We start from the raw sequence: 24,632 nt of genomic DNA, 5'->3' as shown, positions 1-24,632 counted from the left end.
TCTTTCCCTGGATCCATCCCCTGAAAGGATCGATCCCCTGAAAGGATCCATCCCCTGAAAGGATCCATCCCCTATCCCGTGGTAACCTTAAGTTTGTTGTCTTCATCTGGGATTCTACTTCTGTTTTGTAAATACGTTCATATAAACCCTTTAAATTGAATTAGCTGCCTCCTAGATTTTGCATTTCTAACAAGTTCTTAGGTGATGCTTCAAAAGAACTGTTGCTTCTGGTACCAAAGGGCAGGGCGTGCAAAGCAAAGGGCCCTTGACCTCCACCTCCTGAGAGGTGAGGAGGAAGGTTCCAGCTTCAGAGGTGTCCGGTCACCAGGGAAACTGTCCTCTGACCCCAAGGTGAAAATAAGAAGCCAGCGAAGAGAAGAAAAGTCCTTCCAGACCCGACATCCCCTCGAGCTCACCCGTGGAGCGAGGGCGGGAAGACAGCTCCGGGCCGGCCCACAGATCCTCAGAGGGCGCGGACCCGGAGGAGGCGCCCCGGCAGGCCGCGCCTCTCGGAGGAAGTTTGCCCTTTAATTGCACAGCCCAGATCGCCGTCGCACCAACTTCCAGGAGCTGGCAGCGGGCGCCGACGGGAGTGTCCGTCTCTCCCGCCCGGGCAGCCGCGGCGCTCCGCATCCTCCGGCACCGTCACCATGGGCGGCTCGGCCTCCAGCCAGCTGGACGAGAGCAAGTGCACCTACATCCGAGGTACGCCCGCCGGGGGTTTCCCGGGAGCGCGACGGGTCCGCCCGGAGCCTGGGGCCAGGCTGGGCGCCCGGGCACAGGTCCGGGAGCGGGTAACCCGCGCGGTACCTGCCGCGCTCCCGCCCTCCACGGCCGGCTCAAGAGCTGCGGGCGCGGGGATGACCCGGGCGCACAGCCCCTCCCCAGCCAGGGAGGTCCCCCCGCCGGAGGCAGCTCGCCGGAGCGCCCTGGTCGGGGTGGGATGCGCGGGTCCAGGGCGCATAGGCTCGGGATGCTTCCGACGCGCCGCCGGACCGTTGGGAAACGCAGGTGCCGGCTGCGGAGAGGGGGACCACCCCCAGCCCCCCGCCCCCCCCCCGTTTCCTCCGCTCTGTGGTTTTCCGTGTCTGTTCTGCACACCCCAACCCCCGTCCCCCGCGCAGCAACACCTCGCCCCCCTGTACCTGGCATGGCACACAGTTCTGAGCCCTTTCTGAACTTGCCGAAAAGAGAACTGGGGGGATATCCCTCGCTTCTAGAGATTTCCCTGGGGATTCCCGGCCTCTTGCGCTGAATTCCCCTCCTGGTGATATTGGCCAGGTTTTGCAAAACGCAGCGTCGGCCACAGCTTCCCTTGACCTTCATAATGTCACTTGCGGGATGGTTTCATCAGAGGCAGCAAGGCCAGTGTCATTCCTCTCCCAGGTTGTTCCCTTCCCGGAGGGGAGGCGAGGGGCCGGGGGGCAGGCAGGCAAAAGAGGAACACGCGTGTTGTGTAACAGTGGCTGAAGTTGTAGACGGAGAGAAACTCACTTGAGCGACTTTCAGGCAAACAGTGATACATTAGAGTGTGAGGCAGAAGAAAACAAAACCCAAACTGAGCTGAAACTGCAGGAAATCATGACTCTCTATCTCCTGGGTGAAATTGGCCTCTTTCTCTTCCCTCCCCCACAAATCTTGCCAACAACCACTACCTAACAGTTGGTTAGCTCGTGAATTTGTGTTTTCTGGCTTTAGAAATACCTGCTAAACTAGTATTATACTCTAGGCTTTATCCTAATTCTGTTTTAAAAAAAATTAAGTTCTTTCTGATACCTCTTTCTGGCCCCTGAACCATTTCCTAAGAGGAAAGGATTTAGTTAGTGTGCTTATTCCGTATTTCCTTGCAGTTACCACAACGTTGAAAACCACTTAAAACGGATATCAAATCAGGGCACGTGAGAGCAACTTAATTGATTTTCCAGACTTCTGCTCTGCTGATCACCAACAGCCCATACTGTCAGGGAGCAAAATTTGGTCAAGTATTCCTTTGCTGTTTATTTAACATGTGGGAAAAGATGGATGATTTATTTATATTAGAAAACAAAGCTAAACTAAGTGTGCCTTAGTCTTACAAATTTGGCTACAGGCTTATTGTCGATATCAGTGTGTAGGGGACTGGAAGAACAATGTAATAGAACATTGTGAGAAGGGGCTTGCATTTAGTTATTAGCAAAATAGGTTTATGGCATTTACTTTATAAAACCGTATTTCATTGAAAAGCTTAGAAACACATAAAGTTGTAGCATGGCCATCTACAGTAATCGTTGGAAGTCCAGCCATATGAGGGGTTAACTTGCTTGAAGACTTCATGGTTACCACGGTTATTGCTGCTGATGTACTCATATGATAAGAAAATGTGTTACCTTTTTCATTCTGAAATCAAATTATTACACATACAAAAATATGAGATAGCTAGTGCACAGGAAGGGTTGGTAATAAATGTGTTCTGAATGCATTAAAACTATAACAGATTGTGTGACAGTCATTATATCCTCTAGTCTTGTTCTCTTATGTCTCCTCATTATTTGTTTGGGAGGGCACTTTCAAAATATGTAGGGGTGGAGGCAAGAGAAGAGTTAAAGTTAGAATACCTCCAGAGAAAATGAGAAGTCTCCTCATTTGAGAATACTGGTCTTGCCAAAAAGAGAAAACAGCACTGGAAAAATGCATGGTGTTGTGAATTGTTAGTGCATGACCAAAAGAAGGTCATGAGGCTGTGATTTCCTGACAGTTTTTAAGCCCCAGATCCCTGAAAAAAAACCATAACCCTGTCTTCACTGCTTTGCCCATCCTTCAGCCCATAAATATTCTCAGGCTTTTATTTAATCGTAAGCAGAACAATTGAAAATATGACGGTAAAGTTTAAACACAATTTTATGACCTGTTTCTCATAAAGTAGCTGCCAGTGAAATAGTATGGATTTGAAAGCTCCTGTAGCTGAGACAATAACTTTTCTTCAAGCTTAATAAACTTTGCCAACATGGAGGACAACTAGTCAATACATTTGCAGTGAATTTTGTTAACTTAATCTTGTACGTGTTGAGAGCAGCTGTATTTTAGTAGGCTGATGATTCTGAATCAGCACTGGCTTTTCGGCCAATCATTTAACAGCTGCCATCTGGTTCGTGTGCCTCAAAACTTTGTGTTAATAGTGATCTCTGTCACACGGATATTTCAAAAGTAATTTCTTTCTTAGGATTTAGTCAATCTCTAGGTAGTGATGTCAGAAGTGTTAAAGGTATTACTTTGTCTCTAAAGATATTAGTTTTGAAAATCACTGACTGGCTCATGTTTCTTAAGGACAGAATACATTTTGAGGATAGGGTCTAAAAGTCTTTGAGTAACGTCCCTTGATAAAATGATGCAATTCATAAATAATACTAAGATCAGTTTGTAATCACATGGGTGGTGTCATCTGTTAGCCTTCAGAAATGCTTTTTTAGTAGTGACCTAAAAGGATTTTTCTTTAAGGAAAAAGAAAGCTCATATAATGCAGGCATCAGTGGTCATTTTAGGGCACTTTTTTCTTTTTCTGACTTGTTTTCTTTTCCTTTCAAGCTTTTAGTATGCCTAGAAGTGAACTACAGCTCCAAAAACAGTGTTTTCCTGTTAAGGCAATAATTTTGTTTCCTTAAAAAAAGTGCCGTTGAATTGTTAATGAATCAAAAGAAAACAAACTTGAAAACTCTCCCACATATGTCCCGTGGAGGGCCAGAAAAGCACTGGAAATTCAGTGCTGTAGCTGAGAATTGACGGCTACGTGGGTTCTTGGTGGGGGTGGGAGAATACTGGAGGACACTTCCAGGCCTGGCAGCAGCAGTCAGGAAAACTGCTTTTCCTAGACTTACTATTGCATCGTCAGCCACACTGAACCTGTAAAGTGGCTTCTTCTGAAATGCTCATAAGGGATCTGATGCTTATAAAGTAAGAAGCGAGTTTCAACTTAAAAACAACATGTATTTCTCTCAGGGAAATTTTCTCCTATTTATACCATAAGGGCTAACTCAGCTGAAATGGGAAATTCATGCTGATTGTAGTGTCTGGAGTGAAAAGTCTGCCTAGACCAGGTGCATGGACACTAGGAAGTTTGTGGTCTACGCAACCTAGATGTGTAGTTATTAGTTTACACACTGCTTTTTCTTCACTTGTAATTTGTTGGTAGGAGATGGGTATGAGAACTGGTCTGATTTTAGAGACCAGTTTATCTCTAGTAATAGTACAGCTGACCCTTGAACAACATGAAGGTTAAGGGTGCAGACCCACTGTGCTGTTGAAAATCTGCGTATAACTTATGCTGCTGCTGCTAAGTCGCTTCAGTCGTGTCCGACTTTGTGCGAACTGCAGCCTTCCAGGCTCCTCCATCCATGGGATTTTCCAGGCAAGAGTACTGGAGTGGGGTGCCATTGCCTTCTCCAGCGTATAACTTATAGTAGGTCCTTAATAACTGCGGTTCCTCACTGAGCATGGGTCCACATCCCTAGATTCAGTCAACTGTGGATTGTGTGGTGCTATAGTATTTACTATTGAAAAAGATAAGTGGACCCACAGAGTTCAAACCTGTGTTGTTCAAAGGTCAACTGTATGGAACTTTAGGATACAGAGTGTGGTAGACACTGTCAGATGCCACCCCAACATCCTTTCCCCATTCCTCTTTAATAACAGAGCCCCACTTTTGTTAGGGTACTGAACCTCTGTGCAGCCCTCTGTTTCAGAGAGGTTAGCCCCACTTATGGCTTCTGAGAGGTGGGTGCTGATGGGTCCCTGCCTATCATGGTGGTGTCTTCTTTCAGTGACTGCAGTTGACGCTTGAACAACGTGGGTTTGAACTCATGGGTAAGATATGTTTTCCATAGTAAATGCTACAGTACTACATGATTCACAGTTGGTTGAATCTGAACATGTGGAACCAGAGATATGGAGGAACTGCTGTTACCAAGGAATGCATATATGCAGGGCCAACTGTGTGGAGGGTGGGTACCACTCACACCCATCCCCCTGACCACCATGATGTTCAAGGGTCAGCTGTGTACAAAGCATGGGATTGTGATGAAATCTGGCCACTGAGATTTGAAGAGAACTTTGCCAGCTGCTTCTAAGAAAATTTTCTTCCCTTTTCAAAAGGGGACAGAGGGAAGAGATACATCCTTCCTCCTCTTCTTTTGGATTTTGTTGCATCTGAAATATGATGCCTATAACTGCGGTTTTTGTCTTGAGGAGCAGGAAGGGAGCTAGCTTAAGACAGAGGCGACACATGGAGCTGTGCCAGGCCGAGGCAGCCTCAGAGAGGAGAAGTTGGAGCCCAACAAACCTCACTGACTGCCTGCCCTACTTTTGGGTACTTCTTGTTATGAGAGATACAAGTTGGGCTGGTAGAGACTGCTAGTTATCCCCTAATATAATACTCTCTTGCTTTTTAAAATGATGGAAGCTCCAAGTATTAGCTGGCCACATGAACTCCTAGAATAAAGACACCTAGTTGGAGTCTCCTTTGCAACTAGATAGGGTCGTGTAGCTGAGTTCTGGCTAATGGGATGTAGATAGAAGTGTTGTATGTCATCTCCAGAAAGTGATCTTAAAAGTAAAGGGTGTGCCTTTCTTTCTGTTGTCCTCCATACTGCTGGCTAGATTGTGAACACAACTGGAGAAGCCATCTTGGACTAGGGGGTGTTCTTTAAGAAGGAATTCATGCAAAATGAAGTGGACAAAAGGAGCCCAGGTCCTGAGGATTTCATGTAGTAGAACTTCCATACCAGCCTTGGACTACTTACCTCTGGACCGTAATAAGGAAGAGAGAAACTTCTGTTTTACTTAAGCCAGTGTTCCCTGTGCCATTACTGTTACTCACAGTCAAACTCTAACTAATATAACTGTTTTCTGTTATGGCCCAAAGCATATTAGCCAGTACACTAAGTGTAGCGCTTTCCTAGATCCCCTGTAAGAAAAATTAATCCGAATAAAGTAGGAAGTGGGTAAGAATTATTGCAGAAGTATTTGTCTCAGTCCTAATTTGTAGAAATGAATGAGTTCGCCTAAGAAGTGAGGAGTTGCAGTGCCTCAGGTGGAAATAGCAGGGATGGGAGAAAAGAAGGAGAAGACCCAGTATAAATAATGCAAAAATGTGTATTGATTATATACATCTAAATTATATCTTAATTTTAAAAATACAGTCTACTAATGAGGTGACTGAACTGAATGAAGCTAGCAGGAGTTTTGCATTAGGAAAACTATTGCAGATTGGGAATTTCTGGTGGCAACTATTACTTTCTGCTACCTTTAGTCTTTGTGAATGGAAATCAAGACTTTAAGAATTTAATGTGAATTGAGTTTCCTAATCTAATAAATCTCGTTAAAAATAAGGACACTTGGCTCAGACAAACCAACATTTTCTCCTGTACTTGTGGAAGAAAGAGTGGTCTTCCCTCTTGAGTCCCGGTTCATGCTTTGAGGAATTCATAGAGTCAGATGCTAAATCAAGATCTGGTCTTGATGAAACACATTTTTCTCCTGTGGACATTTGCTACAAGAGAACCACTTCCTCAAGAGTGCTTTAGTAATAGAAACTCCTAGAATGACGATAATGATTTTAAAATTTTATTTATTTATTTATTTTTTATAATAGTAACTCCTACGATGCCCATAGTGATTTTCATTTATTTATCTTGCTGTGAACTATTGAACTGATTGTGGTTGTACTCTGTTATTCTTTGGGGTTATTATCTGAACTGGATTCCCAGATAAGAAGTGCAATAGCAGGAGCGCGATTTGTGACAGTAGTTTCTAATTCAATCAAAGTAAATGGACTGTGAACGTTTTACAAAATATGTGCTGTATGACAGTGAATTTTGATCCCTTAACCAGAAATTTTATTTTATTTTCTTTTGTCAGTGAAGCTAGCTAACACCATTTTAAGAAAAAAGATACCTACAACAATTTGCCTTGTGAAATGGAAAATGAAGTTAGAGGTGAGGATAATAATGAAAAGGAAGACAAGAGAACAAAAGAGCACAATTCATCTGCTACAATCTGTTTTAAAGCACTTTAGTAAAATGTGACACGAGGGCTAAAATTCTAACAGTTCCAAACTAAAACACACACACACACACACACACACACAATCCCAAATGTAATACACATTTTCTCCTTTGAAGCTGGAAAACTCATTTTAAAAAGAGACCAGCAAGTTGCTGCCAGTAAGAAAATGCAAGCCAGTTTATAAAAGTGCCTCTTTCTTTTGTACTGTATGTTTTTTCTCACAGGAGTGAAGAAAAGATTTATATATGAAAGAAATTAATTCGGTTTTACAAATCGCAAGATCTAAGATCCAAAGAAGTTTATATTTCTCTGCTTGATGTGTTTGGATGTTGCTGTGGATAGATTAGAATAAATCAAAAGTTTTAAACTAGAAGCCTTGAGTGCTTTTTAAAAAGTCCATAGTCTAAAAATAAATAAATAAAAAGTCCACAGTCCAAAGGAATTTTGGAAGAGGAATAAAGGTCTCTATGCCAAACCATGGGGATTTTTTTTCTTTTTCTTAAAATCATTTTAATTTAAAAATAAAATATAGGCTCCAAAACCATGTAAACAAATGCATAGCTTAGAGCATCATTACAAGGTGAATATCCTGTAGCCATCACCCAGGTTAAGAAATGGAAAGAGCTTCAGTAGGCATCCCAGAAGCCTCCCCTCTGTAATCTCAAAAAAACGAAAAAACAAAAAACTACTCCCAGAGATTGTTGTTCAGCCCTAAAGATACTGGTCTCGCCAACAGGGTCCTGAATTTTAAAACGCTAGGTCAGTATGTAAAATAGATAGCTAGTGGGAAGCTGGTGTATAACACAGGGAGCCCAGCCTGGTGCTCTGTGATGACCTAGAGGGATAGGACGGGGTGGGGAGGAGGGAGGCTCAAGAGTGAGGGAATATATGTGTATAGTTATGACTGATTCATGTTGTTGTACAGCAGAAACCAACACAACGTGACTCTGTACAGCAATTATCTTCAAATTAAAAAGAAAAATGAAGTCATTCCCCATGGTCAGATTCTCCATCCTAATTACAGCTGCCTCATGGATTGACAGCTGACTGTTGACAGCACAGTTCCTTCAACAGAAGAAAAATCAAGATTGATTTTTGAGGAGGGTAGACAAAATTGTTTTATTATTATTATTTTTTATGTTACTCATCTGAGAGACAAATGAAAATAAGAGATCTCGTGATTGAAAATACTATTTAAAAGTTTCCAAATTGTGGAACAGAGAATTATTCTCCTTTATGGTCTAAGGATATATTCTGCCCCTAGTGCCAAATAAAATTGAACAGAACTAGCTAGTTTTTCTTTACTAAAAAAATAAAGTACTAGGTCAGAGTTTGCATGAAAGCAAAGACAAGAGCTTATTATGGCTTAGCCTTGGAACAGCACAGTATTACGCTGCCATATTCTATTGGTTAAAGCAAATCTCAGGGCCAGTTCAGATGTAAGAGGAAGGAACTCTACAAAGTCATGAATACCATGAGTTGTGATTCCTTAGGGGCTGCCAATATAACAAACGACCATACTAGGCATCCTAGATTGTATAGTAATGACTTCCTGACATTTCCTATGGTTTTATCACCCAACAATGTATTTTTAAACACTATAGTTTAGTCTTGCCCATTACAAAAATCTGTCTTTAATCTACAGGTTTCCCTTACGTCTCTAATTTTTACTTGCAAATAATGTATTGACAGATCTGGACTATTGGACATGTACTTTTCCCACAGTCTGGAAATTGTTCATGGTGCCGTTCCACACATTTCTCCTATATTTTCTGCAAATTGACAGAGGGATATTGAGATGTGATCAGGTTGAGAATTAATACTTTTGTCAAGGCTATAGGTGGTGCTGTGTTCTTCATTTGGAGGCGCCTAACATTTGGTTGTTTCTTTTGGTGATGTTAGCAGACTCAGCTGGTAAAGAATCTGCCTGCAGTGCAGGAGACCCTGGTTCGATTCTTGGGTCAGGAAGATCTGCTGGAGAAGGGAAAGGCTACCCACTCCGGTGTTCTTGGACTTCCCTTCTGGTTCAGTGGGTAAAGAATCTACCCGCAATGCGGGAGACCTGTGTTTGATCCCTGGGTTGGGAAGATCCCCTGGAGAAGGGAAAGGCTACCCCCTGCAGTATTCTGGCCTGGAGAATTCCATGGACTGTATAGTCCATGGGGTTGAACACAACTAAGTCACTTTCATTTTCACTTGGCAGTTATTGATGCTCATTGCTGAGACCCATTGATATCTCTGGAATCGAAGAATGATGATATTCTAATTATGTCATTTTGTTTTCCTTTATTAGATTGACCAACTTTATGTAGTGCTACTTTCCTTATTTACTATTTGGTGACCTCAAATGATAGTTCACATAGGAAAGGCAGAATAAAAAACTTTACCATTTCATTTTATTTAACAGTTTTCAAAATAATTTTAGGTTTCCTATCGTCCTCTGAAGATTTAATTAATTTAAAAAATATTATTAACTCATGAGCTTGTTGTAATTCTTATGCTTACTAAAAATTCTTATCCTTATTGAAAATTCCCATCATGGACAATGAAAGCCTTTTCAAGTTGGCTCCTGAGTCCTTTTGAAATTACCCTCCTAGTGTTTGATAGCTTTCTTCTGGTAGGTCAAAATGTCCTTGGTTCATCATGTATATTTCCTATCCCATACTTGCAATAAGCAATGTCTAAAAGAATCCCTGATTTCTCTTAGTGGAAAGTGGTATTTAAGAAGACAGTTGGGCCTAGGGAGGCCAACTGGGTTAGCCGTTGCTTCTGGACCATTTTAATAGAACTATGAAAAAAAATTTGTATGTCCTACATTATATTTTTGTCTCCTTTTTCTTGGTTCTCAGTCACAATAGATAATGGAATTAAATACCTTCAAATTCTGCATTATCCCACTTAATACATGCAACTGTATGAGACAATAATGTGACTATTACCACCATCAATTATTGCAGAAAACTGTTGAACAAATGTTTTAAGAATTCATAGGGAGGCACAAGAGGGAGGTGATAGATGTATAATTACGGCTGATTTGCATTGTTGTATGGCAGAAACCAACACAACATTGTAAAGCAATTTTTCTCCAATTAAAAAATAAATTGAAAAGAAGAATTAGTAAGTTTTATACATGCCATCACAATTCTCCAATTTTATTTTATGATTTTGCTGTGTCAGAACATATAACCATTACATTATATTCTTTTTTTCTTATTTACTTCTGTTTTCCAAGTAAATGTTACTTAATTCATCACTCCTTATGCTGATGTCTCTTTGGTATTTGAAGCTCATTATCTAGTAGATTTCTCAAGTAGAGCTCACTGGAATGTAAAGAAGCATGAAGATAGGAATAATTTAGTGGCTCTGTGATATCATCAAAAGTCAGCTTATTTTTGTCTTTCTGCTCTCTGTGGGTTAGCACTCCTACTGTTGAAAGATGACTAGAGTAGCGAGAGATACCACATTCTTAAGTAAAGCAATGTCCCAGAGGCAGAGAACAGGACTATCTATTCTTTTAGTCTCTTTATAAGAGCAAACTTTCTCCAGCTTCTCATAGCAGACTTCCCTTGACATGTGACCCACTGATCAGAATTGGGTCACACATTCTTTCCTAAGCCATCACTAGCAATAGTATGGAATTATCATGATTTTGTTAGACTGATCCAGAATCACCGCTGGCTTCGGCCAGGCCCTGTCTTCTCTGAAGCCCATGGCTATCACGACACCTGAACAAAATCAGGCTCACTTGGCAAGGAAGAAGCATGAATGGCTATTATGTGGTAAGTAAGCAACATTACAAGTTTTTATAAATGTTATGAATGGAATAGAAAGTGTAGTGAGATTGGAAAACTGATGGTAGGGCAAGGAGATGAGATACTCTGAAGATACAGTGCTCAGCAGGATAAGGAAGAATATTTTAAGCATAGAAAACAGTGTATAGAAAGGGAAGGAGAAAAAGAAACTTGAGCAAACTGAAGAAAGAGTGGCATGGGTGGAGTGTAGTGAGCAAGTGAGAGAGTGTTTGGTGGAGGGGATCCTCATTACCAACCAACATTTTAATAAAATGTGTTTGCTAGTTTTTTAATGCCTATCACCGACTTTCACCTTCATGAGAGCAAGGTCTTTGTTTTGAGAGATCAGTGTCTGATACATGGTTTGTTACCAATAAATATTTGCTTAATAAATGAATGAAAGGAGAAAAAAATTTAAACTATAGTGAATATCCTAAAAAATAAGAGAAGTATTGAGTTTGGAAAACAAGTTCAGGTTGCAAGACAATGCAAGAAATGATGATAGTAGAATAAGAAAAATCTTTGGAAATTAAAAATCTAATGATCAAGAAATTTAGAAATCCAGTTGTTGCTTTGGAAAACGAAGTTGAGAAAGTCTTGTAAAAATAGAACAAAAAGATCAAAAGATAGGAAATAGAAGAGGCAATGTTAAAAAATATTTAAAAATTAAAGAGTCAATTCAAAAATTTCAATGTCTGACTCTGAAGTTCTCGGAAATAGAGAACAAAGAAAATGAAGAAAAAATTAGCAGAGAAGTAATATAAGATCATTTTCTAGAACAGACGATCACGTGTATCTGATTTTATAGAGTCAAACAGTTCCTGGAGGTCATCCAGAGCTAGAAATAGTTTACATCCCCATCATCCCAAATAGAAGGACATTAGAAAAACAACAACAGCAACAAAATATAAGAGAAAGATCTTGTAATACATAGAGCATTGTGTGGAGTCCTCAGTAGTGTGTGTGTGTGTGTGTGTGTGTGTGTGTGTGTTAGTCGCTTAGTCGTGTCTGACTTTCTGTGACCCCCATGAACTATAGCCCACCAGGATCCTCTGCCCATGGGAATTCTCCAGGCAAGAATACTGGAGTGGGTTGCCATTTCCTTCTCCAAGTCGTAAGTAGTAGTGAACAGAAATTAACTTTAAACTCAAACACTGGTCTGAACCTGCTCTAATAAAAAAAAATGTGAAAGCAAACCTCAAAAGGATCAAACTGATCCTATGTAACTTAACTGCATGCCCGAACAAAGTCCAATATTCCTTATAGGAATACAGTAAAATATATATTCAACAATGTAAAATTCATAATACCCAGCATCTGATAAAAAAATTACCAGGCAAATGAAAAAACAGGAAAAGCTCATAACTCAAAGGGGAAAAAATTATCAATAGAAACAGATTTAGGAATTACAGACATGATGAAATCAGCAGACAATGGTGTTAAGACAGTTTTTTATAAATATGTTCCATGTGCTAAAGTAGAGGAAAATATGAACACAATGAGGAGAGAAATGGAACACAGAAATAATTCTTGTCCCCAGGTCTCTAGGAAAGAGCAATATGAATACTGTGTTTTTGGGTCTGTTGGAACAGCTGTTGGAGAATGTAGTTGTACTACCTGCTACCAACATTCTCAGTAGGTTTGGGAGAGGAGTGGAGCAGATCTTCATGAAGAATTGCTGAGATGGGGCTGGTCTGGGGCCAGGACAGATGAGCAGGATTGACTGAGAAATGAAAGGAAACTGTGGATGTTCTTTCAAAAAGGCCATAGTTCGTGCTGTCTTGTGCCATTACCTTGGGGGATCACACCGGACAACTGACAGTTTCTAGGATTAGCTTAAGAATTCAGAAGTTTTCCCAATTTGGATTGAAGATGCTTGTTTTTAAAATTATTTCCTATGCAGGTCATGCTGAGTGAGTTAGATAGGTATGTCTGAATGATTTGTCTGTGCTCAGTTGCTTCATTTGTGTCGGATTCTTTGCAACTCCACGACTGTAGCCTCTGTCCATGGGATTCTCCAGGCAAGAATGCTGGAGTGGGTTGCCATTGCCTCCTCCAGGGGATCTTCCCAACCCAGGGATCGAATCTGCATCTCCTGTGTCTCCTGCCTTGCAAGTGGATTCTTTTACTGCTGAGCCACCGGGGAAGCCTGAATAATGGTCTAAACAAAATAGACATAGTTAGAATAAAGGTAAATTTCACTCACAACGTTAATAATATTGTGCAATATCTGGAGTAAGTGATCACACTAGTCAATCCTAAAGGAAATTGGTCCTTAATATTCATTGGAAGGACTGATACTGAAGCTGAAGCTTCAATACTTTGGCCACCTGATGAGAAGAACTGACTCTTGGAAAAGATCCTGATGCTGGGAAAGATTGAAGGCAGGAGAAGGGGACAGAGGATGAGATGGTTGGATGACATCACCAACTTAATGGACATGAGTTTGAGCAAGTTTCGGGAGTTGGTGATGGACAGGGAAGCCTGATGTGCTACAGTCCACGGGGTCACAAAGAGTGGGACACGATTGAGGGACTGAATTGAATATCTGGAGTATAAATATTTCCAACTGTTTCATTGTAAAGAGGGATTAAATTAGTCATTAATTGAAATGTACTCGGTGGTAAAGAATCTGTCTGCCAATGTAGGAGATGCAGGTTTGATCCCTAGCTCAGGAAGATCCCTTGGAGAAGGACATGGCAACCCACTCCAGTAATTTTGCCTGGGAGATCCCATGGACAGAGGAGCCTGGCGGGCTACAGTCTATGGAGATGCAAAGAGCTGGACATGACTGAGCGACTAACCAACAACAACAATTTAGATTTAAAGCAGCTAAGAATTTTGGAGCATAAATAAGACCTGTGCATTCAATTGGGATATCAATTCTTAACTAAAAATGATAACTCCTGGCCTGAGGAGTGATAATAATGATAACAGCAACATTAAACACTAATGTGTATTGAGTGTCTACTCTTTGACAGGCAAGTGAATTTCTCAGAGAATAAGCAGCAGAATATCAAATGTTCTTCTAGAAACTGCAGTCCTGGTCCACATAGCTTTTTCTTGTCCACATAGCTCCTTTCTGATGAAAAGGAGCATGAGCTTGAACAGTGAGTTATTCACTTTATTTATTTATGGTTTTATTTTTATTTAGTTGTTTATTTTTGATTGTGCTGGGTCTTCATTGCTGTGCAGACTTTTCTCTGGTTGTGGTGATAGGGGGCTACTCTCTGGTTATGGTGCAAGGGCTTCTCATTGTGGTGGCTTCTCCTGTTGCAGAGCTCAGGCTCTAGGACTCTTGGGCTTCAGCAGTTGTAGTACTTAGGCTCAGTAGTTAATGCCTCCCAGGCTCTAGAGCACAGGCTCAGTGATCGTGGCACACGGGCTTAGTTACTCTTCAGCAAGTGGGATCTTCCTGGACCAGGGATTGAACCCGTGTCTCCTTCACTGGCAGGTGGCTTCTACCACTGAGCCACCAAGGAAGCCCAACTTATTTATTTTAAAATGAGATCGAAACATTTACTAAACTCTTGATTCCATAGCTTAATTCTAAATGATTTGACTATATTTTGAAGTGAATATTTTCAGTAGATGAGATTTTACGTAGCTTAATCCAGAAAGTAAAATCTGTCTGCATGTTAGCAGACATAATAGGGAATTTATAAATAAGCGAAAGCAGCATAGTAGGTCACTTTAACTTTAATAAAATGGTCCCTTTAAACAGCTTCTTCATTATAAAATAAAATATATTTGGAAAATAAGACAAAAAAGACTCATAAAAGAAGATTTTAAATTAGAAAAACAAGCATGATAATCTCCTGAGGATTTGCGGAGTCTGAGGCTGGATTCTCTGTGCGTTTTGGGTCTGATAACTGGCTGAGCTCCGTTCCTCGGGTGTAAAATGGGGACAGCAGCAATGCTCAGTGAAATAAAAGGAGTTCAGACACGAAGTTCATGTAATTCTGGGATTTCCCCGTCCAACTGTCAATTTGTTTTAACTATCAGAAACAGTATCAGGCTTTCCCAGAGTAAATAATTGGCTTCCAGACACTGCTGAATAATACCTATCTCACACATTTGTTCTGTAGACTAATTAATGTTTCAGAGTGTTTAAACACAATGCCTCTACAGAAGCAATGGCATTATAATTTGTTGGGACACTCTAGTATTGTAATTAGTACTAATTAGATTCTTTTCAACAGCTTGTGGAATGTACAAATTGCTGCACCTAAGGTATTCTGCTTTATTTTTTCATTATGAAAAAGTCAGACACGATGGTTTAAATAGGAGCCTTCCAGCAATTATTCTCAAGATTCTGCATACATCCTTCCCCTCCAGCCAGGGGATGTCAATAGCAAGACACCTTTCTAGGAACTGTTAGGGGGAGAGCAGTTCCAACGACAGGCCAGGAGTCAGTTCACACTGGCTCAAGCCCGAGTCCGGGCAACCCTTCTAATTCAGAGTTCAGTGCCATTGTATTGGTAGTTGAAAATCAGCCATGGTAGGTCTTTTTTTTTTGTTTTTTTTTTTTGAGACTCAGTTTACCAGCATATCATTGCCAGTGCCTGTCTCTTCAGTGCATGGAATCTGGTTGCAGTTGTAACCAACTGGCATTGGCCTGAAGCCACATTTCAATGTACACTACAGTGGGCTAATTGCTGAGTTCTCCTCACATATCAGTGACTTGACATGGTAATGATTTATTTCTCACTCATTACACAATCCAATATGATTCAGTGTGGGATAGAGAAGGGAGTTAGGGTCATTCGAGGACCCAGACTCTCTCCCTTTAGTGTGTTGCCCACGGAGTCTTTTGGCAGTCTGTTGAAATCTGTGGACCTCCTTCTCATAGTAACATTTTTAAATTAAAAAAAAATACATAGGCTTACAAGAGAAACCAATTTTATTGAAACACAGATACCAAAATATATTAAAAACCTGTGACATAATAATATATGTGTCTCTTTATTAATGCATTCAATGATAAGGTCCCGTGGAGGGTCTGATAACCACTGTCACATTGATGAAGTGCTATTGTATGATGTGCAGTTAATGAAATGTGCCGGGAAGAATGTGTGATCTCTGGCGACGGTGAGGTCACAAGCTCTGTTAAATTCTACTGTGGTTTGCCTACATTCATAATTGAAGGAAATGATGAATTCGTGTTGGAAGTTAATAAAAGTAAAGATGTTATTTCTCCCCATTCCACTTTTGGACTCCCTGAATTCTATCCGAAGATCCCATGAAGATCCATAGACCCCAGATTAGGAACCCCTGATCTAGTGACTTCTCTATTCTTATGACCACAGAGACCTTAACTAAACACACTGCGTATGTCTGTATATAAGAGAAAAGAGACGGTGTTGAATTAGGGGCAAACATTTTATTGACTAGGCCTGGAGGTGGCATACATCATTTCTGTCCAACCCCTGAATTTCCATGTGACACAGCTTCCTTCTGTATCCTTCCATTTGTCAGTTACCATAAAAACTCCTATCACTTTGTTGATCATCCCTTCCCTAACATCTCCTCAATATGTTGACCCTAAGGTTTTAATGAATAGTTTTTCTACTTTAAATGTAATCTCACTTTGAAGGTAAGCTATATCTTTAGGTAAGAAAAATTCAAGCCCTCTAAACTTGATTATTGACTACTTGAAATACCTCTAATCCAAATAAAGATATGATGCAAGTATAAAATATGTATCAAGTTTTGAAGATTTAGTAGAAAAAGGAAAGAATGTAAAATATCTCATTAATATTATTTAATAGCAATTACACATTGAAGTGATATGATTTTGATCCTGTTGGATTAAATACATATGTAAATAAAACACATTCAGTTCAGTTCAGTCGCTCAGTCATGTCCGACTTTGCAACCCCATGAATTGCAGCACGCTAGGCCTCCCTGTCCATCACCAACTCCTGGAGTCCACTCAGACTCATGTCCATTGAGTCAGTGATGCCATCCAGCCATCTCATCCTCTGTCGTCCCCTTCTCCTCCTGCCCCCAATCCCTCCCAGCATCAGAGTCTTTTCCAATGAGTCAACTCTTCTCATGAGGTGGCCAAAGTACTGGAGTTTCAGCTTTAGCATCATTCCTTCTAAAAGAACACCCAGGACTGATCTCCACATTAAGTACAAATAAAACAAAATTAGTTCAATCTGTTTAAAAATTTTAATGTGCTTCCAGGAAACTTTAAATTACGTTTGAGGTTCATGTCTATGGCTCATATAATTCTTTTAGGCACCTGCTCTTGAGTAAAGACTGGTGGAAGATTCATAGAGCTGCAAGGGACCTTAGAGATAAACATCTAATCCAGTCACCTCATTGTGATCTGAGAGACTGAGTTGCTCCTGTTTGTATAGCTAGCAATGACAGATATAGGACTGGAACTCAGGTCTCCACACTCCTGGTACAGAGCTATTTTCATCAAGTCCATGGTATTTCTATCAAACCTAACCAAACCCCAAATCTCTAAGCTTTAAATTTCAAGACCATACCAGAAAACACTCTAATTCAGAGTTATACATAAAATCCTGAAAATGGTAAGTTTTCCCTTTGAATCTGATGTATTATTCAGCCTCAGGTTCAAAACTTAAGTACAACTTCCTCCTGCTACTGAAGAATCACAGACATAGGTGGGCAGACAGAATGGCTGGTGCGTGACTTCATCGTTCATGAACTCGGATAAAAGAGGCCGTGAGATCATTCCTCCCCCTGTACTTCTCTCTCTTGAATGTTTAAGCTTATAAAGAAATGCTACACTCTTGTATCTTCTGGATTTTATCTTAAAGAAATGGAAACATGTGGAACCCTAATACTTAACATGATTACCCCCTTTCTCCCAGCCAGGAGGAGCACAGTGGAGACAATGAAAAGAACTAAATGGTGGGTTTCATTTTCTTTTCTCCCATTTTCTCTTCTTGGCTCCTGCTATGGACCCTAGAGCCACATTTAAGAGGATGTCTGGAATCTTTACTGACTTTTTCATTCCAGAATATTCCTTCCCATGAATTTCTTTCCCTCCTCCAACTCACTCTCCCTCCTCCAACTCACTCTCCCTCTATCATGCACCAAGTTTCATAGGATCACATTTGGGCTATTGTGTATTTAAATAATATTTAAGATAAAAGGTTAGACAAAAAGTCCTTATCTTACATGATGTATTGCCAATACATCATTTTTCCCCTTTTAGGAATTTTAAATAATGTAAGTGCTTCTTTTTTTAAAAAAAAAAGAATTTGTTTATATTGGCTGCTCTGGGTCTTCATTGCTGCGTGAACTTTCTCTAGCTGTGGTGTCCAGGCTTTTCTTCATGGTGGCTTCTCTTGTGTAGCATGGCTCTAGGTGCAAGGTTTCAGTACCTGTGGCTTACGGACTTAGTTGCTCTGTGGCGTGTGGGATCTTCCTGGACCAGGGATCAAACCCAAGTCCCTGCATTAGAAGGTGGATTCTTTACCATTGAACCACTGGGCAAGTCCTGTAAATGCTTCTTGAAGCATATAATTTGCTGTTGCAGTTGAAATAACATAGTTGCCTTACTCAACACTCTTTGGAAAGTGTTATATGTCACCTAGACTCTGGGATGTCCCATTTTCTCTGAAGTTACGTTTTTCTGCATTTTCAGTAGTCTCTAGAATTCTAAGTTCCAGAAGAGCCATAAAGAATGCCGCCTCTTGACCCATGACAACTCTGTGACCCATTTACCAGCACGTCTCCTGTTTTGGCATTTCTTCTCTTCAGTATTGTTCTTCGGCACTTCCATGAGAAACGCTTGAGGCATACCATAACTACTTTGCTTATTTCAGATCATTACAATTATTGACATCAATGGATGTCTGAAAAAGAGATCACAAACATTAGTGTCTCTTTATGGTTTTCATGAAAATATTTGATGCCTTGACATCTGTTGAGGACTAAATCATCACTTCTTTAAGGATTTTTTTTTCAATTTTGCATTGTGAATTAAAAGGAGAAATATGTATATATATTGCAAATGAGTGTAAGATGTTTGAGTTTGTAACAAAACACTTCAGAATGATATTTATAATATGTATCTGTCCTATTTTCAGGAAAGTGGACAAAATGAATCTACAGAGCAGATAAATCCTTTTAAAACTTTCAACATATATGTTACCTCTGCAGCTTTCTTGATTCAACAGAACATTGGCTCTGTAGGTTGACTGCTCAAGTTCAGGTACTGACCCGTGACTTGCTAGCTGTGCAAGCTTTTAAAGTTCTCTAACATCGCAAGGAGTCAGACACAACCGAGCGTGCACGCACACAACCTCCGCTGACCCTCGTTTCTTCAGCTGTAAAATGGGGACCATAGTACTGCCTCAGATGGTGGTTGTAAGGATTTTCTGTACTAATCCTTGTGAAGTACTTAACCTTGCTAGGGACTTGGACTCTCAACTGTTAGCTGTTCATCCATGTACAATAGTTTTATTTATTCTAAAACCAAAGTAAAAGATTTTAGATAAATTGTACGTTATATAAAGTCCTTTCCCTTTTTAAAACAAATTATAAATTTATTTATTTTAATTGGAGGCTAATTACTTTACAATACTGTAGTTGTTTTGCCATGCATTGACATGAATCCGCCACGGGCATACATGTGTTCCCCATCCTGAACCCCCCTCCCACCCCTTTCTCTTAAAATTCTTAGTCAGTTGGTTTGAACCAGAACTGAACTGATATACATTTTCTACTGTTCATGGAGTTGAGACTACAGCATGTTCCAAACTTGGTAGAGAGCATGGACTTTAGGGATAAGTGCATGACGCTCAGCACAGAAAAACTCGCTTAAGCGAGCCCTGGTTCTAACACTTACCATCTGACTTTGGCCTTGTCTTTAGGCCTCAGTTTTCTTATTAGTGAAACAAGTCATTTAATTGATTGTCTCTCTATAGAACCTTACTTAGGATGAACTTATAAAATGTCATGGGACAGATCTATTTTTTATGGTGAGGCATTCATTACGTATCTTTCCTTTTAGTCATCAAATAAAATGTACCCTGCTTCATGAGTTTAGATGGATGAAACAAACTAAACTGCTCTTGAGGGACTGTATTTATTTAATTAAACTTAGAAGAATATTTTTATTAACTTTGACTTTTTAATATGTTGTTTTCTCTGTATACTTTTCCTGAGTACTTACATAAAGTGAAATGAACAGACTTTAAGGGTGTAGTTTGATGAGTTTTTGCTTAGACTTCTTTGAAAACATAACTCATCAAAATGGGCATTTCCAGCATCTCAGAGAGAACACCCTGTTATATACAATGCCTTTATATCTCTAAGGTTATTACTGTTTTGAGAATAATAAGCTCAGAATCATGTTGGCTAGTTTCTCTGATTCATGTAATCAACAGTGGAGTCTTACAGACTCTTCTCAGATAAGGTCTCTTCCAAATAGCTCTTCTTTTCCATTCTCCCTGCCATCTTCCCAATTAGAGCCTTATTGGCTTATACCTAGAACATTTTCACAGACTTTCTTCCTCCTTGAGGGACTTTATCATGGAAGTATTGGTGGAAAAATAAACCGAATAAATAGTAAGATGGCATGTGGTAATGAGTATTTTGAAGAAACAGAGAGCAGAAAAGAGGAGATTGTGATGAGGGCTGCTACTTCAGATAAGGGGTCAGGGAAGCCCTCTATGACATTTGCATGAAGTGCTATAGATTGGGATACAGGAAGGTCTAGGGGTGGGTACATCCTGGGCAGGGGAAGAGCAAGTTTGATAGCTCTGAATTTGGAAAGGAGCTTATCCTTTCTTAGGAACAGTAGGAAAGCCAGTGTGGTTAGAGAGGAAAGAGCAATGGAAGGTGGGGGCAGAGAGGTAGGGAGGGCCATATCACAGAGGGACTTAGAGGCTCTGCTAAGGATTTGAGCTTTTACTTTGAAAGAAAAGAGAAACCATGGGGAGTTTTGAGCAGAAGATTGAAATAACCTGATTTCTCTGACTGCTTTGTAGAGAACAGATTGTAAGAGGGAAGTGGGAGAAAGCTGGAGGTTACTTAGGAGGCTAGATCTGTGATCCAGGTCAGGGAAGCCTTGGACTAGGGGGTAGCTGGAAGTTGTGAGAAGTGGTTGGATTATAAATACATATTGAAGATAGAGCTGCCAGGATTTGCTGATCAGGTCTATGGAATCAGAGGGAAGAAAAGTGGCTTCAAGGACATCTCCAAGTATTCTGACCTGAGCAACATAGAGAATGGAGTTGCAACTTACTGAAACAGAGAAGTTTGGGGAAAACACATTTTGAGAGTGAAGGGTTAATTTTTAGACGTGATAAGTTTGAGATCCAAGTGGAGATATCAGACAATTGACTTCTCCTCTAATAATAACTACTGTTTATTTTAAAATTTTTATTGGAGTATAGTGGATTTATAGTGTGTGTCAGTTTTAGGTGAGGGAATCAGTTATGTACATATATATATATGTGAAAGTGAAAGTCACTCAGTCGTGTCCAACTCTTTGTGATCCAATGGACTATACAGTTCGTGGAATTCTCCAGGCCAGAATACTGGAGTGGGTATCCTTTCCCTTCTCCAGGGGATCTTCCCAACCCATGGATCGAACCCAGGTCTCCCGCATTGCAGGCAGATTCTTTACCAGCTGAGCCACCAGGGAAGCCCAAGAATACTTGAGTGGGTAGCCTGTCCCTTCTCCAGTGGATCTTCCCGATCCAGGATTAGAACCAGGGTCTCCTGCACTGCAGGCGGATTCTTTACCAACTGAGCTATCAGGGAAGCCCATATATATATCTCCACTCTTTTTAAGATTCTTTTCCTATATAGGTCACTACAGAATATTGACTAGTGTTGCCTGTGCTATAGAGTTGGTCCATATTAGGTATCCATTTTATATATAATAATGTGTATATGTTAATCCCAATCTCCTAATTTATTCCTCCCTGTCCCTTATCCCCATGGTAACCATAAATTTGTTTTCTACATCTGTGACTCTATTTCTGTTTTGTAAACCTTTAATTACCTGACAGCCTCTGTGTTAAGAACCTTCACAAGTCATCTCATTTAAATCCTCACAATGACTTTCTGAGATAGGTACTATTATCATGCTTACTTTGCAGATGGTAAGACTGAGATTCAGGGAGATTATGACTGTGGTTATGGCCACGTGTATATTAAGTAGTGGATGATATTCCCTCCGAAATCAAGGGCCTGCTCTTAACACCGTCACTGTATTGCCACGTGAGGAAGAGGCTGGGTTTCATAGTAACCTAGCTGAGTTCCATCAGTTGCCTCATCTTTTTGTCTTAATTCTCATGGATACCTTGAAGGTTGTTGAACTCTGGTCAGAAATATTGTTGATTATTTAGGAGCAGAAAGATGCTGATGATATGTATTTGCAATGTATTTTACCTCTGAGGATTACAAATAATTTTTAGTGCCAAATACTTTTCAGGAGAGCAGTAAGAACTGTCGTCTAATGTAATTATTGTTTTCAAAGGAAATAAGCTTGGATGCTGATCTGTGTCCATTATTGTCCTCTTTTACAGCTGAACTCGGAATTTGGCCATGAATTTTCCTTTCTGGCATATCCTAATCTGAAACCAGCTTCTTATTTGTGATGCTATGGAGCAAGTGAAGTTTTTCTGTCTATATATCATGATAGCCTTTAGATGAACAAGCATACGTATAATCATGATGTTCTCATTTGCATAAGCATCTCCCTGACAGGTCATCAGATATCTTTATTGTTCTCGGGTACATTTCATGGACTGCTGAAGGCATGCATAATCATCTCTAGTAATTCATCTTCTTACCTAGTTTAACGGCCCCTAGTATATATGGGGAGAATGATGGAGTGAAAAGTCTGTGTCCACGGCCTGCCTTCTTAAGGATGTGGAGTAAATTGTAGTGGGGGATAAATTACATTAGCTCTTTCTCATTATTCAGTTATCTTTTGCAAATTTCATCTTATTAAGCTAAACAATGCTAGATGACCTAAAAAAAAATTTGTGTACTTTTTCACCAACAGGCTCAGATTCCTTGTTTAGCATCAAGCTAACTGATGGTCAATCATGAGACCATCAACTTTAAATTAGGGAAGACTCCTCTGCACTCCTGGTAGATCTAATACACTCCCTTGGGTTGGGGGTGAGGTCCCTTACTTTATAACCATTGATTTAAAATAACTATCTGGGAAATCAAGCAGGTGGAAAAATGATTGCCTTCAATGAGTTGTTTTAAATAATCACTCCATTGAATTATCTCTTATTGCTTCTTTTTTGGCCTCCACTCTGTTATGATGATAGAAGTAGAGATGGCGATGGTTGCTGTCTATTGGTTGCAAGAGACTTACGTATGGACTGGTCTGTGGCAGAGCAGGGATCCAAGCTCAGTTACACATAATTTTCTATAAATATGATCATCCCCAATTTCCAGATTAGGAACTGAAGCTAAAATTCTGACTTGTGATTTTATACTTGAATATGTACAATTCATGCTCCTTAGAATTATCCTAGTTCATTTTTTAAAAATTTATCTTTACTGGTGTAGAGTTGTTTTACAGTGTCATGTTAGTTTCTACTGTACAGCAAATGAATCAGCTGTATGTATACATATATCCCCTCTTTTTTGGATTTCCTTTGCATTAGGTCACCACAGAGCACTAGGTAGGGTTCTTGGAGCTATACAGTAGATTCTCACTAGTTATTTATTCATAGTATCAATAGCGTAATGTATGGCCATCCCAGCCTCCCAATTCATCCCTCTGGTTCAGTTTTGATAGTTACTCTGAAGGACAGCATTATCATGAGACTGAGAACTGCTTTGTTTTGAGAGGAAGTACAGTGTGCCATCTCTCTAGATTGTATTTTGTATGCAAATCTGTATACTGCTAGTCCATATTATGTCACAAACAATTCTCTTATCACCAAATGTTCTTCTAAATGTTCTTCTAAAGCATGTTTTGTTGGCTGTGGATGATACCAGCTTCTGTAAATTATAGCCTATAATTTATTTAACCATTCTCTTATTGAATGTTCAAATTTTTATTATTCTTGTTTATCATTTTCAAATTTTTATTATTAGAAATAATTTTAGTGAGCATCCTAACACATGAATATTTATGTGCCTCTCTGATTATTCTCTTAGCAGTACTTCTTGGGTGTCAAAGAGGGTGAACAATTAAAAAAATTATAGTATTAAAACAAAAGGCATTATAGATACACAGTGTAACACTCATGTTGAATTTCTGAATTCTCTGTAATGCAGTAAGTAATCTGAGCTCTTGGGAGCAGAAATTTTACCTTATGCATTTTCTTATTCTCTTTGTAGTCCATGATCATTTTACTGAATGAAATGAATAAATGCATAAATATTTGCTTTGTGCTAGAGTCAACTGAATCTTCAGATCTCTTTCAGATAGAAATGTATCTGAATTAGTCCTTTCTAAGCACCATGTATGGGCTTCCCTGATGGCTCAGCTGGTAAAGAATCCACCTGCAATGCAGGAGACCTGGGTTCAATCCGTTGGTTGGAAAGATCCCTTGGAGAAGGGAAAGGTTACCCACTCCAGTATTCTGGCCTGGAGAATTCCATGGGGTCGCAAAGAGTTGGACACGACTGAGAGACTTTCACTTCACTTCAAGCACCATATATACCCAAGAATCTCTTGAAAAAAAATTCCATAGGCATATTTAATAGTGATTATTATATTTGCCAATTCTTAGTTCTAAAGATATGTTCTTACTGCTACATATTCTTGAACATCTTGATTGTGCTTATCCAGGGGTAGATTGAATAATCAAATAATCTGAGAGCTCTTTTTCC

At 39.9% G+C, this 24,632-nt stretch overlaps 1 protein-coding gene across 1 annotated transcript in view; it reads left to right on the top strand.

Moving 5' to 3' along the window:
* The first annotated feature begins 351 nt into the window (after nt 1-351).
* The window catches only part of NIBAN1 (niban apoptosis regulator 1), a 184,140-nt gene continuing 159,859 nt past the window's right edge, over nt 352-24,632 (top strand). Inside the window, exon 1 of the mRNA XM_061383467.1 lies at nt 352-705. Coding sequence (XP_061239451.1) covers nt 651-705 — 55 coding nt within the window. The 5' untranslated portion in view covers nt 352-650. The remainder of the gene's footprint in view (nt 706-24,632) is intronic.

The sequence above is a fragment of the Bos javanicus genome, chromosome 16 (assembly GCF_032452875.1).
Source record: "Bos javanicus breed banteng chromosome 16, ARS-OSU_banteng_1.0, whole genome shotgun sequence".
Lineage (NCBI taxonomy): Eukaryota > Metazoa > Chordata > Mammalia > Artiodactyla > Bovidae > Bos > Bos javanicus.
Note: the sequence above shows the minus strand (reverse complement) of the source record. Positions and strands in the feature narration are given on the sequence as shown.